The following is a 17,785-nucleotide window of genomic DNA, read 5'->3' on the forward strand; positions in this document are numbered from 1 at the left end:
TTTGTTCTAACTAGAATAAAATATGCATGTCCTTTCAAATGAGACCTGTTGATGCCAAAAGTATACAGCCCAATGACCAACAGTTACCCTTACCCAACACCCAATAGACCACCCATAGATGGTTGATAGTTGTCAAGCCCTAACATCCAAGCTATCTATCTTCTTAAGTCTTGTTGATGTGCTTTTTTAGGAAACTCTAACACAGAATAAAATACCAAAGTATTTTACCCTCCCTTGAACAAAACCACCTAAGATGGTAATATCTAATCAACCAAGATGATTCCAAGGTTTCTAATATCAATACTTGACAGGTGGGTAACTCAATGATGAATGTGATTTTGTTGTTTACACAAAGGGACTTACACAGTTGTTTTTGAAGACTCACACTTATCATGAATATAAGTAGTTTTGCCAACGATTTCAAATGACTTAAGAGTTTGCAAGGTGAGCACTTGATCTACTTCTAACAAAGATATTAAATAACATGCAAAAGAAGGGTTTAGAAGTTCTATTCTAATCCTATCTTAGACATTGAATGCAAGCGATATTGAATGACTCGATGAAATTCAACTAGGCAAGGCTTTGTCATCAATGAACAACTCAACACAAGCTTAGTGCAATCATCCAAGGTAATTAATAGATGTTCAAATTCATAATAACAACACTAACACCATTAAATCGATGCATATCAATGAGCAAGCACAAATTAGATTTAAGTTCAAATTTGATTCCAGTTGACCACACAAGACAAACTTACAATCAACAAGAAGCTAGTGGTATGGGTAAACGAATTTCATATGAATGCACTCAACAATTTCTTTCATTCAATTACAAATACTTGAAACAAATTCTAATCTAAGTTTGGAGGTATGAGAACCACACAATGCTTTAAAATATCAATAAAATCACCAAGTTTCAAAGATTAAATTCACTCTAGTAGCATTAAGGCGACAATGCTAAAAAATCTCTCTTACAAATGAGTCTCAAACTAAAATGAATGGCCAAGATTCATTTAGAATCAAGGGTTGACATCATACCAACATTTCCCTAATTAGGGTTTACATAAAAAAGTGGAATAAAAATGGGGTCCAATGAGATGACGCCTAGTCATCAAGTAGGGAATCTTCTAGAAGATTTCGACCTGCATCCCTCTCTCTAGTTGCATACTCAATGAATCTAGCCAAGGCTGAGTTAAGTTCCTCCATCGCAACATTTGGTAGACCCTCCTACTACAAATCATTGACATCCAAGACATCTAAGCAAGCATCGATAATGTTTTTCCAATCCAACATCAACTTCTGCAAGTTGTTGATGTGAATCATGAGAGAAAGCAAATCATCTAGTTGATTCTTCCTTGTGGATTCCAACTGTTTCAAGTAAATAAACTTCATCTTCTCCTTCACCTCTTCCAAATTCAAACTACTGGAAGTGTGGACATCTTGTCCCAATTACTCTTCAATAAATGTGAGGATCATAGATTGTATCTTTTGAATTCATCCCTCCGTCTCCATGCACTCCTTTGCATGATCAAACACTAACTTCCTCATGGCCAAAGAACAATAGCAACCATGGAAATCATACACATTACCTTCCTAAACAACTCCCTCCTAGATCAATGTAGTAGTAGGAATCCTCTTCAACACCTTGAGGTGAGGATTAGTCTTTTATTGCACCAGTTGGAAATCTTCTCAAACATATTTTATTTGTTGTCTAACCTCTTGATATGTATTCCTCATTGCGTCATGATCAAAGGGTGATCCATGAGCAATAGCAATAGGTGAGACAAAGGTAGGATCCTCATGCCTTAGGGAATTCAACCTTTCAATATACTCATTGAGTCTCTTGTTCTCAATTTCTGGCATCTCTTTCTTTTCTTCAACCTTGTTTAACTATTCCTCAATTGCTTTAGTAGTATCATTCAGCTCTTGAAACTCTTGTTGCTTCGTAGGAGGCCCGAGGTCAATTGTGGTAACCTAACAATCCATAGGAGTGATCACATCTGTAGTGTTATCACCTATCGGGACAACCACTTGTGCAATGAGTACTCTTGTATCATCTCTAGTAATCTTAGAGAACTTCTTCGTCTTCTTTTCTTTATCCTTGCCAATCCTGGCTAGGAAGTCATCAATATCTTTAGTGGGTTGCGCCTCTATCACTTTCTTCTTCTGCATGCTGCTCAACAACCAATCAAATCTATAGAGAATTCCATCCCATCTTCGAGTTGATGATCTTCATCAAGTCCCCTCAAGGCTGAAATAATCTCATCATCTTCTTTCTCCTTATTCAAATCCACCACATCATTGCCCAAATGGACCACAAGTTGAATTGTGGAAGATCCTAGCTACTCTTTATCATCTTCATGTGGTGTAGATTGTGTTGATGCATGTTCATCTTGATCATTATGTAGCATCCTAAAATTGCACCCTTTGCAATTTTGACCGCATTTTGGGCCCTCACCTTATCAGTCTCATCCCCATGCTTGATCGAGACTTGTTTTTGCCTCTTTTATACAACCAAACTTCAGTTTTCATCTTACACCTTGCATGGCCATCTTGATCCTGCCCCAAAATTGGGCCAAGACCACGGTGTGGCGCCCTGGGATCCCCTAAAGGGGACCTATCTTGGCCCCTCTCCCTTGGACCTATCTAAAAAATGAGCGAGAAATAATCCCCTATGTCAGCCTCTGTTGAAAAATTAAACAATTAATGACAGACAAATATATAAGGAGGTCTTCCCCTCTCATTTGGCATAATAACACACGGTAAGGAGTTGATCTTTCATTCATGAAGGTAGAATTGGATCTCAAGCGTTCAAGTATTCATCATCAAGCATTCTTCAAGGCTGCATATTCTTCATCTATCCATTGGAGCAACATTACATCATTTATTTGCAAACATGTGTGTATGTTAGCGTTTTGTCATGTTCATGCCATTTCATACAACATATGTGATTACATCTAAGAAACAAAACATTATTATCATCTATTGCAGATCTGAAGGTATACCTTTCCATCATTTATTTCAAGCATTTGCAATATTTCATTCAAGGTTGATTCCAAACCGAGGTTTGACTTAGGCAAACCCCTATTCCAAACCCCTTACTTCTTCTTTCTATGTGCAGGAAGCAGGTGTGCATGTGTACTTCTAGAATTAAGCTTTATTCGCAGAGACGGAAAAACCCTTTTCAACGCATGGGAAATTCGGAGGACCGATAGAAGGGCGCCCCTGTCCAGACACACGATCCCTACAACTTTTGCCAGATTTCGCAAAGTAGCTTCAAATCATCTCAAACTTCTCGGATCTAGGTGCACGGTTGAATCCCGAATTTGTAGCTCATTGTTTCCACTTACTTTGTCTTCATTTCCAACACTTTATTTATTCAACTTACAAAAGAGGGTCAAACACATCCCAGTTTCAACCAATCTACTTAGTATTCAGTCCTTGCATCATTTAGGATTGGCTCTAGTAGATTCAACCCCTCTTTTGAATGTAAAGTCTCCTCAAGTGAAAATTGAGCTTAGTAAATTCCCTCTTCCTTCAAGTGGCGAATTGGCTAAGCTTCCAATTTTCCACTTTACACATTCTCCGATGGGATTTCCATGTCGGAACCTTGCTCGGACTCATTGTCTTTCTCTGTCATATCATTTTCCTTTACGAATGAGGAACTCATGGTAGATTGGGGAGTGTTAAACTTATGTTTCTTGTGCCTTCGACCCCTGGCTAACAATCTCCTTGCCTTTTGTTCGCAATCCTCCAAGGATAACTTTCCTCCTTTTAGGAACCTGACTCTCCTCATCATTATGCTTTCTAGCATTGCTTATTGTCCTTTCATCATCATTGAGAGAGCACTCATCATTTATCATCTTCTCATAGGTTATGGTGACCTTTTGTTTTCTCAACTCGTTAATTTGCTTGTCCACCAATTCTTTGGAGTAATCACTTAAATCTCTTATCAAAATACTTGAATCTACCAACTCAGGCTATGAGCAACTATGCAAAGGAATAGGCTATGATGGATATGATCCCCATCATCTTTCACCTGATCTAGAATAAAGAAGAAGTTACACTTCCTCATGAAGTCCACTGACATCCATGACCACATCTTCCTTTTAACTTCGAGCTCATCCATAAGATTAACCCAATAATCCTCGATGTGAATCCTGAGTGTAAACTTCCCTCCCTTGTTAAAATTCTCTAAAAAGGATCAAATCTATCCTTGGCTCTATAAATTCCAAGGTGAAAGAACTCTAGTTCCACATTAACTATCTTTGTTGCTATTGCGGTGGGGCATACCTCCATCATCTTCCCAAGCATGACAGGAAAAGTAATTCTTTGTTTGTGTTTCCCCTTATGGATGGAATCAAACTCTGAAAGCTGCTTCACTAACTCAAGTAACACCATCTTGTCTTTCGGATACCTAGGAAGCTTGTATGGTTCTGAAGTGAATCACTGAATTCTAATGTATGTGAAGGTAGGAAACTAAATATACTATAATCTGTACTTCTCAATGAGTAACATTGCCTCCTTGGACAACCGTGTGATGTACATGGTGAATGCATCATTCACCCTTCCATATTGTTTTATCTCATGCAGGTGGAGTTGTGTATAATACTCATACACCTTGTATTGTCCAGGCCTATTTCCAACTTCACCCTTGCATAGCAATCCTTTATAATCTATTTGCCTTGCTAACATGTAGACTAGATAAGAAGTCATGTAGAACATCTGAACTTCTGAATTGGATGGCTAGGTTGTCACTTATAATCTTCGCCCAGTTGATCATCATTGTTCTATTTGATATCTCTTCAATAAAGTAATACATCCATGTCTCAAATAGCACCCCTTGAGGTGCTCCCAAGATTCGGTTGAATAGAAATATCAAATCACAGTACTCCTCTTTGATGTTTGAACATAAGAGTCCCTTGGGTAACTTAGAGTGGTGATGCCAAGGGTTTCAAGGACCCACTCGTTATTGATAACTGTCAAACATGACTCTGATCTCTTTTCAAACTTAGCTTGGGCGGCGTCCTTGGTTCTCTCTTGCATGTCTTGATATCTAGGGATCCTAAATACCTCCCCAATTGACTCTTCAACTAGGTATGCAAGCACTAACCTATTATAATAATTAATTCTTTTTAGTTAGTTACCTTTAGTTGTTTTATTAACAGTTATTAATTAGTCATTTAATTCTTTTAGTTTGTTTAATTAATTTAGTTTAAATACTGCTTCTTTTATTAGAAGACAGAGTTAACCTTTTAGTTATTTTCCTTTTTAAGCGTTTTAGCTTCTTAGCTTCAATTTAACGATTTGTTCTTTATAGAACAGCGTCTTGTAATTCTCCCTATATATGTTGTATATTCATGAATAAATTATATGATTATTTTTCATGGTATCAGAGCGACTCAATGGGTTTTTTTAGGATTTGAAAAAAAAAAAATTTTAATTCCTAGAAGCTCTACCTAGAAGTTTTTTCAGAATTTTTTTTAATCATTTTTTATTTTTCATTTTTTTTTAATGAAAAAACTGCTAGAGTTTTTTGTGTGCATTCTTTGCAAAGTTTTTGGAGGATATTTTTCAATAGGCTTTTTCAACAATTCTTTTTGTTTGATCGCAGGTTTGAAGGTGGATTTTTGTTTGGGTCTAATTTTTCAAATTGCAAGCATTTATTTGTTGCAAATTATGTTTCCTGGTAGCATTTTGGCATCTGTTAAAATTGCTACATGTTTGTTGTCTATGACTTTGTTTTTGCTCGTGCAGATTTATTTTCCACAATCTAGGTTTTCAGCATGCACTCTGGGTTTTCTGGTTTTCGACCCTATGTGATGCGTTTTCATTTGGCAATTTTTTCGAGGGCAAAGTTTTCTACGCCCGTGTTATGGTCTTTTGCACGATTTTCGTGTTTTTCAACAGCGCATTTTTTTTTGCTACAGCTGCAATTTTTGTTTGGCAACACAACACATTTATTTTTCAGAACCCCTTACGTGTCTTGATCATTCTAATTTGTGGATCATAGTGCCTTGCACACTCAACCATGAGTTCGTAACACTATATAGATGGTGGAAAACCAGCTGCGTGGTAAATTCCACTCTTCATAATATTGGCCATCAAGGGAGATGGTGGTTCATTCTTCGTTCCATACATTCTCCACTTCATCCTCTTCCTATCCAGGTACTCTATGTTGGTATCTCCAATCTTCTTCCATCTGGAAGAAATTTTCAACTCCAGATAGTAACCTTCTTGTACATTCTTCAATTGAGTCTTCCTCCCAACTATCCCCACCTTAGACATAGCACCTGTACGAACCTGAAAGTCAATAACATGTAAAAATATCTCAAATAATTAATTTTCAGAATCACCCTAAGTTCTGATTTTCTAATAATTTTCAGACTTATGAGCTCATTAAAATCCGAAATTGAACAAAATGTGATACGTATTTTGAAAATGTAGGAATTTCAATCAAAACAAGGCATTTTGCCTCCCAAAAACCTAAATTTCAGACTTGAGTCTAATTTTGATCACTTAAATCAAAATACACCCCTCTATACTAAGAAAATGGAGAATTTGACTCCCAAAATGTTGTCTCAAGTTTGATTTTCTGAGTATAAAGTCTAAAAACACCTATGCAAACTGAATTTCACTGCTTGGAAACCCTCATATTCATGTCGCCACACTTAGAGACTTGAAGTGATTTCACCCAATTAGCTGAAAGTCACCACATATTTGGTTATATCGATGGTTGGAAGCAATGTCTTGGTCTGTGAATAGGAGCTGGAAATAATGTTATGCAAGGAAGAGATGGCTGGAAATATGTTTCAGATCTTTAAACAACCATGGCACCTCTTTCCTCAGTCCTAGCAACCTCCAATGGAGAGGCAATTGATGATGCCTCAAATAAAATCACACCCTTCACTTGACAATGTCGCACTCCACATTTGTTCTTCCAACCGCCCAAACATCAAATCAATCATATAATAATAACAAATTAGTCGTTGGACTGTCTTTTATCCACTCTTTTGCCTTGAAAAGTCACCACACAACAAATGTGGTATAAAAATTTGCACTCACTAGCCACATAGGAAAATCGATATGCATTGGGATATTAACATTTGGCCTTATTTCCGCCTTGTTTATCCACCAAATGCAAATGATGGAAAATTGATTTCCATTGGGACACATTTGTCCCCAAATTTTCACTCAAATTTGATTTCCAACCCTCCTTGGTGAAAATAGTGGGTCATTGGGACACTTTATTTTCAATTAAATTTGTCCCATTTTGATAATCATGCTTTGGGTGGAAAATCGACCCCCATCTAAACATTCAAATTCAATTAAATCCATGTAAACTACCCCAAAGTGGAAATTCACCCTTCATCGAGATTCAATTCGCATTAAAATCTTATCAAAATCCATCAAAATACCTCCAAGGAAAAATTGATGCCCATTAGGACACATTAACTTCACCATTTCTTCACATTTTGTCCTAAGTGTAGAATCAACCTTCATCAGGAGACTCAAATTCATCATCATCTCACTTCATTTCAATCATTTTCTCTCCAGTGGAAAATCGAACCTCATCGGGACACTCAATTTGCACTAAAAGCTTGGTCATTTACCCCTAAGTGGAAAAACGTGGGTCATCGAGACTCACATTACTTATGCGATTTTGCTCTTGTAGGCTTGGTGGAAAAATGACCTCCATCCAGACACTTTCTTTGCCTTGAGTGGAGATTCGTAATTCATTGAGATTTTTCACAAAATCATTTGCAAATTAAGTCCAGGAGTAGAAGAACACACCTCATCAAGACTATGTCCATTTTCATCATTAAAACAACTCTTTCTTGCTCAAGATGGAGTGGAAAGTCATGCTCCATTGGGTCTTACATCATTTTCAATTCTATAATTGAATGGAAATACACCTCCCATCAGGGCTTTTCACTTTTATGCCTTAATTGCATGGTGGGAAAATGTTTTCCATCGAGACTATAATGATTTTCACTTTGAAAGCCCAAACTTATCAAATTTTACCATTTTGCATAGTGGAAATTCTATTTTCATCGGGACTTTTAACATTTCATCAAGATTTGAGGGGTGGAAAACAGAAGTCCATCGGAACTTTGTGTATTTTTAAATTATTCTATCTCCCACGAGTAGAAAATGACTCCTATAGGGACTTTTGACACTTACAAAAATCACACCAATTTGCAACATTTCAAAACATTAACGCTCACATTTTGAAGTTAATTGCAACCTGAACACTTGAAAAAACTTAGGATCATTTTATCATTTCAACATTTTTTAACACTCTTATCCTATTGACTTCAAAACTCAAAATTTAACATCTCTTGCACATTGAAGGCCTGAAAACATGATCACATCAGAAATGAGACTCGGGCGACTGCCAAAAACCCTAAACTTACAAAAAGTGGAAAGCAAGAGAGAGGGTACCTTGTTTGCAATGGGGCTATGTGTGGAAAGGTCACAACAAGTCCCTTCCGTAATCTTTCATTTCCATCTTGTTAAGGATAGTCCATATCTAGTAGTCAAATGGGTAGAGCTAGTGCCCGAAACATAACATTCTAGTTATTGAAAACAAAACTCATATGAATGCATTGCCACACAGAAATACATAGGAAAAATCTTGGTAAAGGTATCTAATAGATGAATGGTAATTCCATTTTGTTTCTTCCTCCAGCTTGTATAATATCTCTTTTATGTTTTTTTGTATATATCAAACAGAACAGAAATATCCAGGAATCTGCATTTGCCTAATTCAATGAAATACAAAAGAGTCAAAATGAAAATCAATGCACTGTCATTACAAATTCAACACTTCATATTTAACTAGATATAATTTCAGTTCCTTATAATTTGTTTCTATTTCTTTTGTTTTCACCCTAAAAATATATAATCTTTTAAAATAGTAAAATTATTTTTACATATTATTTTGATAGTTGGCCCCAGTCATCCCCAAATCCAGATAATTCTTCAAAATCCCGTCCGAGCATCCCTGAAACTCAGAGAAACACTGGCTATGACCTGCATAACTCAACAAAATGAAGTTGCTTGCATGTTTCCAGTTGATGGTCTTGTGCAGCTATATGTTACCAGAATAAATTATCTTTGACTTTTATACTTCTAACCTTTTATACATTTTCGGTACATATTTTAAGAAATCATAGATTTGCAGGATCCACCTTCGGTATGCCTGGGATTGAATCTTCCATAACAACATTTGGCCCTTTACCTCCTTGCTTCAATAATAATGAGTTAAAGCATCCATATTTTGGAGGTGAAACAATTTGATAAGGACCATGCACGTAACAATTATATACAAAGCAATCAACTGGAATGCATGTGGTTACTCCATTACATTATGGGATTTAACATAACCATGCACTCCAAATCATTCCCAAAAAGAATAAAAAACACGTAGCTTTTATATTTATGACAAATCAAGTTTCTGCACATTCTCCATGCATGTATCTAAGAAAAAAGGCAATCCCTACATTTTAAAAATATGTTGGAGCAGTACACTTATCAATGATAGTCAGCAGCTAAGTACTTCATATTTCTACTTTCACTACTTCTAAAGACAGGCCCAATTGCAATTTATAGTGTCTGGTGAAGCCTGTGAACTTCAATATCAATAAATGGACATAATAAATCCACATTCAAGCTCAAGTACATGTTTGCTTTTGCTTAAATAGCTAATTTCAAAAAAAATACTAACCAATTGCTGGAATGCTATTTATTACCATGATATTTTGGTATAATTGATGGATGTCTCAAGTTAGATAAATACTATCCAGAACAGCAAAGCCTGCAGCAACGCCACCCTCATCTGAAGAGGCAACTTTTGTTCTCATTAGATAACCACTTTGGTTATTTATTAGCACATTTTCTTTGTTCCTGCAAATATTTGTGTTTGAGGCAAAGAGATTTCAGGTTGCATAAAGAATAATAAGTTTTGGCTTTTCATTAGTGCCCTTCATTCAAGAGACTATATTATCAAGTGGACTTTCTTAAGTCATAAAATAAAGTCAGAAAGAAAGAATTGATTACCTTAAGTAAGCACCAAATATGCCAAGTTCAGATACAGTTTGGGTTTGTTGACAATAACCATCCCGCACAAGATATGAAGTGTGAATTGGAGGAAAAATTCTTTGCATTAGTATGTAAGCAGCATGTCCATCACCACCATATTTCTCCAACTCAAGTAATTTTTCTTTTACATCTTTACCATATATATTGTTTCCTGGACAAGAGATTCCAAATGTTCGATCCCAAAACATTTCAAAAAGTATCATAGCATCATTAACCTAGTCTCCACCCAAAAAACTATCAGGTGAAATCAAATCACATAGGAGTAATTTACCTCCTCCTTCACGCTGTGGCTTAAGAACAAATGCTTCTGGCATTGTGATTGCATCCTGTATAATTTTTGCATTGGAATGCAAGCTCCATAATCCAGCAAAGCATTTCCGAAGTTTGAGTGCATCATCTTTATTATTGATAAATCTGTTAAAACATGTCAATAGCATTAACATCTTTAATTTCCTAAGAGATGATTCTAGATACCGATGAAACATGACTGGAGTTAGAGGATCTTGGAAGTAAAAAACATTGTTGACAATTTACTTGAAATTAAAGATAATACAATCATTGCATTGCAAACCACGAATAACCAGGTGATTTTATTGAAGAATTAATCCTAACCAACAAAGCAACTCATAAAAATCATCCATATTTGATAAAACAAAAACTAATATGATGGTAAAGGTGATGCAAGAGCATCCTATAGGTAAAGCGATTTTACATCATCCAGAAGAGTTTCTTTTCATTGTGTTGTGATTTGGTGCAAGTGTTGTGTTCTTTTTTGTGTGTGGTTTTGGTTTCCTAGGTTTGGGATCCCAAATAATCTACTGTGTTAGCAAAAGTCCTTTGGTTGAGATATTGGTGCCATATGAGGCACACAGCCTGAAACAAAATCTTGCAAAAAAAGCACCAAGCAGAGTGTGTCACCAAAGTGCTATATTTCCAAGCAGATCTGGTCCATGAAAAGATCAACATGGTATCAGAGCCAGGCCAAGCTAGGAGACCCAAGCATTCTATATAGTGGCTTAAAGAAGGATGCTGGAAATGAGCACATCCAAACCAAAGATGGGTTAATCCTGTAGGACCAGAAGCTCAGTGGTAGAGCACTATAACAGCAAATGGAAGGTCCTAGGTTCGAGTCCTAGCTGGTCCATGTGAAAAGCTAAATAGGTTCTAATAATTGATTGTTTGTTATTATATTGTCCTAAGGCCATGCAGTGCACTGATTTTACGTGATAGGCAAATTATTGGACAGCTTTCCTATTAACTTTGATGTAGACTTTGTACCTCATCAAAGATGTTAAAGGGGATCTACGTTTCAAGGTGCTTTCTCGTGAGAAATACACCCATTAAAATTTGAATGCATCCATGCTTAAGTAATAGGAGAACTCAACCATGCTTTGGATGCCATCTACCATATAGACACGTAACAAAAAGCAGTCCTTGTATGCTGTCCAAGCTCAAGCTGTCAATAAAACTTACTATTTGTATATTTCATCTCTGTCTAATGGCAGCACTTAGAGGACTTTTGCACATTGATCTTACAGTCAGATAAACTAACCCATTTTAGTTGACTCGTGATGTTATATTTTGGAGCCATTACTGTTCTTAACAGCTCAAAATATTTTTGTCACTAATGTTGAATATTAAAACAGAGAAACATCAATGTATGCCATCATTGCCATGTATTGTTGGCTAGACTCTGACAGTTTGATTGAAAGGCTATCCATGATGACCAGGCAAATACCTAACCCTTGAGAAGAATGGCAAGTACACCTTGATGTTACTTATGGGCGAAGAGGAGGAAGTGAACAGCAGTCCTAGGTGCTAATTATTTCAGGAAAACAGTTTTGAAAGTAGTATAGAAAGAGAAAGCATGTTTTATTTCATTACCAAACTATGCCACTTGGGACGGTAAATAAGACAAGTGAAATGCCAAGTGAAGCAAAGGTTTTGATGAATGAATATATAGAAAGTATTTTCAAAATCTTCCAGAAGGCATGACCAATGTGGAAAATCAGTCATCATATGGATTTGATTTCAGAGACTAATCTAACAAATAAGGTGGCATAAAAGTTGGCATCCATACTGAATGAAGAGGTGAATTGACATTCAAAAATTGTTGAAGAAATTGCTGATAAGAGAATGCTTGAGGCTATCTACAGTTACTGAAATGTTAGCACCAAAAAAGTGAGGAGAACAAGGTTTAAGGACTTGGCGAGTAACCAGTAGGACTTGACCAACTCATGAGTCCTGAGGTCCGTTTAGTCGAGTCACTTAGGACTTGTGAGACAAGTCTTGGCGAGTCCCAACCAAGTCCCAACCTCAAATTTGCGAGTCCTAGACTCAAACTTGTGAGTCCACCTATAGCCATGTCCAACACTCTTAAACAATAAAAAACTTACATTTTTTTCAATTTTATCTCAATCTCGTCCATTTCACGGAGTTGAACAATGACATAGCAAGGGAAGGAGCGGAGAAGACAAGCATTTGTGATCAAAGTACTCACAAAGAATTTTTTTTCTCTTTTTCTTTTTCTTGATGAAAATGAAAAAAAAACATGAGAAACTAGAGGAAATGTTGTCAAAAAAATTTCCTTTTCCCTTCATCCTTTATTTCCTAACATTTTTTAGCTCATTTTTGGATTCTGTTTTTTTTAAAATGAATGCTTATCATTTTTCTTGTTGCTCATTTTTTTGCAAAAACCTACTAGATTTTTTTTCATGTTAAAATAGCAATGGCAACTTCAAATACAACACAAATGAGTGGTTAAAAAGATCCTACATGGAAGTGTGGGATATTGGGAGTTGTCAAGCACCATGTCACTTCTACTGAATGCAAGCAGTGGATGAAATGACACCTTGCTAAAAACCTAGATAAAATGTGAAGATATGCGATAAGGCGTCTGAAGAGATTTCTAGAGAGACAAATGCCCTACTTGTTGAGTATGAGATGAAAAAATTGGTAAAGAAAAAGACGAAGGAAGCAATAGCAGAAGTGACGAGTCATAATGTATCTAGTACTACGCCTACAGATTCCTCTGTTAGCTCAATTCCAAGCTTCTGTCATCAACATTCATCTACTGCTAAGAGTCCTTAGGGATGTTTTCTACTTCTAGCCACATTCCTTCACCATCACCAAATTTCTTTGTTCCATGGAATGTGCTAGGAGCACAACCTTCAGTTGAAGGTACCGATTGGAATAAAGAAAAACACCATGAGGATAGCATGACAAGCAATTTTTTGGAACTATAATAATGTACCCTCCAATGTGGCGAACAACCCATATTGGAAAGGTTTAGTGAATGCATTGACAGGTGTGGGTTAAGGGATTTAAGACTCCAATAGCTAAAGATTTGAGTGTGCCATTACTATAGAAAGTCGTAAAAACTGCATCGCTTGTGGTTGATGATGAAACGAAAGTATGGCAGACAAAAGGCTGCAACATCTTATCAGATTGATGGACAGATGGATGGAACATGACTCTCCTTAACTTTTTAGTGGCTTCTAATGGCACATTGCTGTTCTTGAAGTCTCTAGATGCCTCACATGGAGTCAAAAATGGTGACACTTTGTGCAATCTATTAGACGGAGTGATCCAAGAGGTTGGGGTTGAGAAGTTTGTCCAAAATATCATGGAAAATGTACCCACATATGTAGTCACAAGTAGACTACTTATGGAGAGGCATCCTACTATTTCATAAATTCCTTGTGATGAACATATTTTGGATTTGTTGTTAGAGGACATTGGGAATCTTGGATGGGTCAAAAGTGTTGTTCAAGATGCTAAACAGATTACCAAATTTCTCTACAACCATACTTGGCTCCTTTCTTTGATGAAAAGCACACAATTGGCAAGGACCTTGTGCAACTAGGAGTGACACAATTTGCTAGCCACTTCCTCACTTTGCAAAACATATTTGCCACAAATCTTCATCTCAAGCAAATGTTTGTGTCTGATGCTTGGTTGGAGTCTCCATTTTCCAAAAAGGCTTAAAGGGGAGAAGATTGCAAGAACAATTTTGATGATACATTCATCAAAAATGGAGAGGAGTTAATAAAGGTAAGTAACAAATACTAACATAAACTTTATACAAAATGATTTATTTGCTGTTTGTTTTTTGGGGTTAATTTTGTCATGATTTAAAATTTGTTTTCGATTTTTTAGGTGACAAAACCTTTAGTCAAGGATTCTTTGTATGATGGATGGAGAGGGCATGCCAATGGAATTTCTTTATGAGGCCATGGATAAAGTCAAAGAGGCCATATTGCATTACTATGGCAGAAACAGAAAAAAAAATGGAGTCATTTGGTGCATTATTGATCATAAATGAACAAACAAACTCCACCTGCCAATACATGCCTTGGCCTACTTCTTGAACCCAAAATTGTACTTCTCTGATACATTTAAGTTTGATGAGGAGGCCATGTCAGTCGTATTTACATGCATAGAGAAAATGGTGCCATATCGTGAGATAAGAGGGAAAATTCTTGATGAGTTGGAGGTAAAATTTACTATATTTTATTTATGAATTTAGCGATGTTGACTCTAAAAAATCCATTTTACATACTAGGTTTACCGGGTTCGCCCCTAGGCTGCCCTGGTACGGGCCCGGGTTTGACCAAGTCCATGGTACGGGTCCGGTTTAACCTGGGTTCGACTAGGGTTCAAAAAACCCAGAGTGGGTTCGACCCTGAACTTGGGCAGACCCAGTCAAACTCGGGCGGCTGGGCAGCCCGTGAAGTCAAAAAACATTGCAAAATTAAAATTTTTTTCAAATCCGCCTTGTAAAAAGTGAAAATTATAACCTAAAATTGACTTCTAAAACATTTTATTGACTCATTTCACCTCATTTGTGTTGCAAACAGAAGTTTTATGAGAGCAGGTTGAAGAAAGGGTGAACAAAATTTGGCTTCCAAGATCAAAGAGGAGGAGTTGAAGACTGATTTTTGAAGCTTCAACAAATGTTGGAGCATCATTTCCATACATTTTCAAGCTTCCATTGGCTGCAAGAGGTAGGTTTTTAAACATTTTTTTCCAAGTATTTTTGTTTCACAAATTGTCAAACATGAAACTTGAATTTTTTTTCATTATTTAGTTTTTGTTTTTGAATATGTTTATATTATTTCTTGCCATAGGAACTAGAATGGCATCTACATCTTCCTCCATTGGCAATGAACAAATAATTGCAAAAGAAAGAAATGATCCAAATTCTCCCTTATGGAAATATGTGGACATTATAAAACAACTTCCGAGAGGTGGGGGATTCCGTTGGAAATGCCATGGATGTGATATTGAACGTAATAGTTTATATTATCGGGTGGTAGGCCATTTGTGTGGAATAAAAGGAAGAGGCATAAAAAAATGCCCTAGAAAAAATGGTAAAACTTTACCAGATGAAATAGTGATGAAATATATTAGGGAGCATGAGGCGGCAGAAGAGAGGGAAGCCCGTAGATTGAACCAAACCGCATCAAAGAAAACAAAGGGAATGCAAGGCCCTTCTAATCCCACTATTGTAGTAGAAGACCACCCCTTCTTTGCCACAAATGAACCTCAAAGTGAACCACCCTTGACACGTAAAAGAACAAAGGGGCCTTTAGAAACGTCATTCCAAAATGAGAGTAGAGACAATGTTGACGAAGATATAGTAAGGTGCATTTATGCAAATGGGTTGTCATTCAATGTTGTTCGCTCCCCATATTGGAAGCAAATGATAAAAAGTGTTAATGAGGCTCCAAAAGGGTATAAGGGCCCCAATTATGAGAAGGTACGTGGAACATTATTGGAGAAAGAGGTGAAGAGGGTTGAAGATGCATTGAAACCCATAAGGGATTCATGGGTTGAGACAGGTGTAACAATTGTTTCAAATGGGTGCAAAGATGCTAAAAACCGTCCCTTGATCAATGTCATAGCAGTGTCCCCTAAAGGGGCAATGTTTTTGAGAGCTGTGGATTGTGAGGGCCAAATAAAAGATGGCCAATATATTGCAGAAATTCTCATCTCTGCCATTGAGTCTGTGAGATCCCACAATGTTGTCCAAGTCATAACGGACAATGCAAAAAATTGCAGAGCTGCTGGTTTGTTGGTTGAGCAACGCTATGATCACATCTTTTGGACACCTTGTGCGGTACATTCACTCAATCTTATGCTACAAAGGATTGGGCAAAAAATAAAATGGATCAGAGATGTGTATGCAGAGGCTGAGGACATCTAGATGTTCATCACAAACCACCACATGTCTCAAGGGATTTTTAGAACCTATTCGAATTTGGAGCTATTGAAGGTAAGTGAAATAGTAATTTAATTTTACATTTTCTGATTTTTTTTAATTTTCAATGTTCATAATATCATTGTGTAAGCTATATTGTGTATTCTTCTTTAAAGTTTGGCTTTATTTTTTAATCATTTGGCATTAATTTGTGTTATAGGTCGCTGTTGTGACCATTTCACACATCGCCCCATCGCAAATGGGGACCCCCTCTCTTTTGCTTGTTTTTCGTTCGTTTTTGCTTTCGTTTTAGGATTTTGTTAGTCAGTTAGTTGTCTGGATTTAGGGTCAACCCCTAGGGTTTTTATTTTTGTCTTTTCAGGCCAAATCCAATCGTTTTTGAGAGCTTTCGAGCTTCCTTTTCTAGGATGCAAATTTTGAATGCAATGAATTCGCCAGAATGGTCTAATGTTCAATTGGAATGTTGATGCAGAGCTTAAATTTGTCTAAGTGTTGAGAGTGAAGTGTGAATTTTGGTCCGATTGAATATTTTGACTAAATTTTGACTTTTTTGATTTTTGATCCTGGGCATTGGAAATGATTTGTTTTTGCCTTGTGAAGTGTTAAAATGTGAAAAATCATGTTATTTTGGCCTGTAGGAGCAAAATCACTCCTGTCCCTCAGTGAAGGACGGAAGCTCATTTTCAAATATCTCACTATTCCTGCAGAGTCAAGACGAATTTCAAATTGGAAGTGATGGAGAACGGCGAGATCTTTCCATTGAATATAAATTGAAGATTTTCATGAGCACCGAAACGCCTCCAGGAGGAAAATCGCTCCTGTCCCTTAGTGAAAGACCGGAGCTACAAATCAAATTTTGCCTTGTCCTTGCGAGATTTCGTTGACTTGATGATTTGATGAGGTCCAAAGGAAGATGCTTTACCAAATGAATATAATTTGAAGTGCTAACACAAAGGAGAATGGTCCAGAATGCAAAGTTCGCTCCTGTCCCTCAGGAAGGGACCAGGGCGAAGTACCTTATAGCCCCTGTCCCTCTCCCAGGGACCAGAGCGATGTCCTTCATTGGGCAAAATCCAGGCAAAAATCAAGACAAGTTTACGTCCAAAGGCAAGGAAGAGCGTGAGATGAACTCATTGAATACAAATTGAAGATTTTTAAACATCCACAAGGGTCCCAAAATGCCCAGTTCGCTCCTGTCCCTCAGGAAGGGACCAGAGCGATTTTTGTTATAATTAATTTTCTTGCCAAGTTGCAGACGATATCAAGGCATGGATGAATGGAGTAGAGCATGACGAATCCGTTGAATATAAATTTGGAACCTGACAAAATGAAATGAAGGCCACAAGAGATGGATCGCTCCTGTCCCTCTCCAAGGGACCAGGGCGATACAATGGTTATATTGCCTTTTACTTAAGTTTGAAATCGATCTAAGTCAAGACGAAGGGTGGCAAGGACATCT

The 17,785-nt window shown here is 36.9% G+C and overlaps 1 protein-coding gene across 1 annotated transcript in view; it reads right to left on the bottom strand.

Moving 5' to 3' along the window:
- Nucleotides 1-9,415: 9,415 nt before the first annotated feature.
- Nucleotides 9,416-17,785, bottom strand: part of LOC131062290 (glutathione synthetase, chloroplastic) — a 114,523-nt gene continuing 106,153 nt past the window's right edge. Inside the window, exons 12-14 of the mRNA XM_057995947.2 lie at nucleotides 10,375-10,517; nucleotides 10,062-10,254; nucleotides 9,416-9,908 (exon numbers count right to left, since the gene is read on the bottom strand). Coding sequence (XP_057851930.1) covers nucleotides 9,785-9,908; nucleotides 10,062-10,254; nucleotides 10,375-10,517 — 460 coding nt within the window. The 3' untranslated portion in view covers nucleotides 9,416-9,784. The remainder of the gene's footprint in view (nucleotides 9,909-10,061; nucleotides 10,255-10,374; nucleotides 10,518-17,785) is intronic.

The sequence above is a fragment of the Cryptomeria japonica genome, chromosome 5 (assembly GCF_030272615.1).
Source record: "Cryptomeria japonica chromosome 5, Sugi_1.0, whole genome shotgun sequence".
In the NCBI taxonomy this organism is placed as follows: Eukaryota; Viridiplantae; Streptophyta; class Pinopsida; order Cupressales; family Cupressaceae; genus Cryptomeria; species Cryptomeria japonica.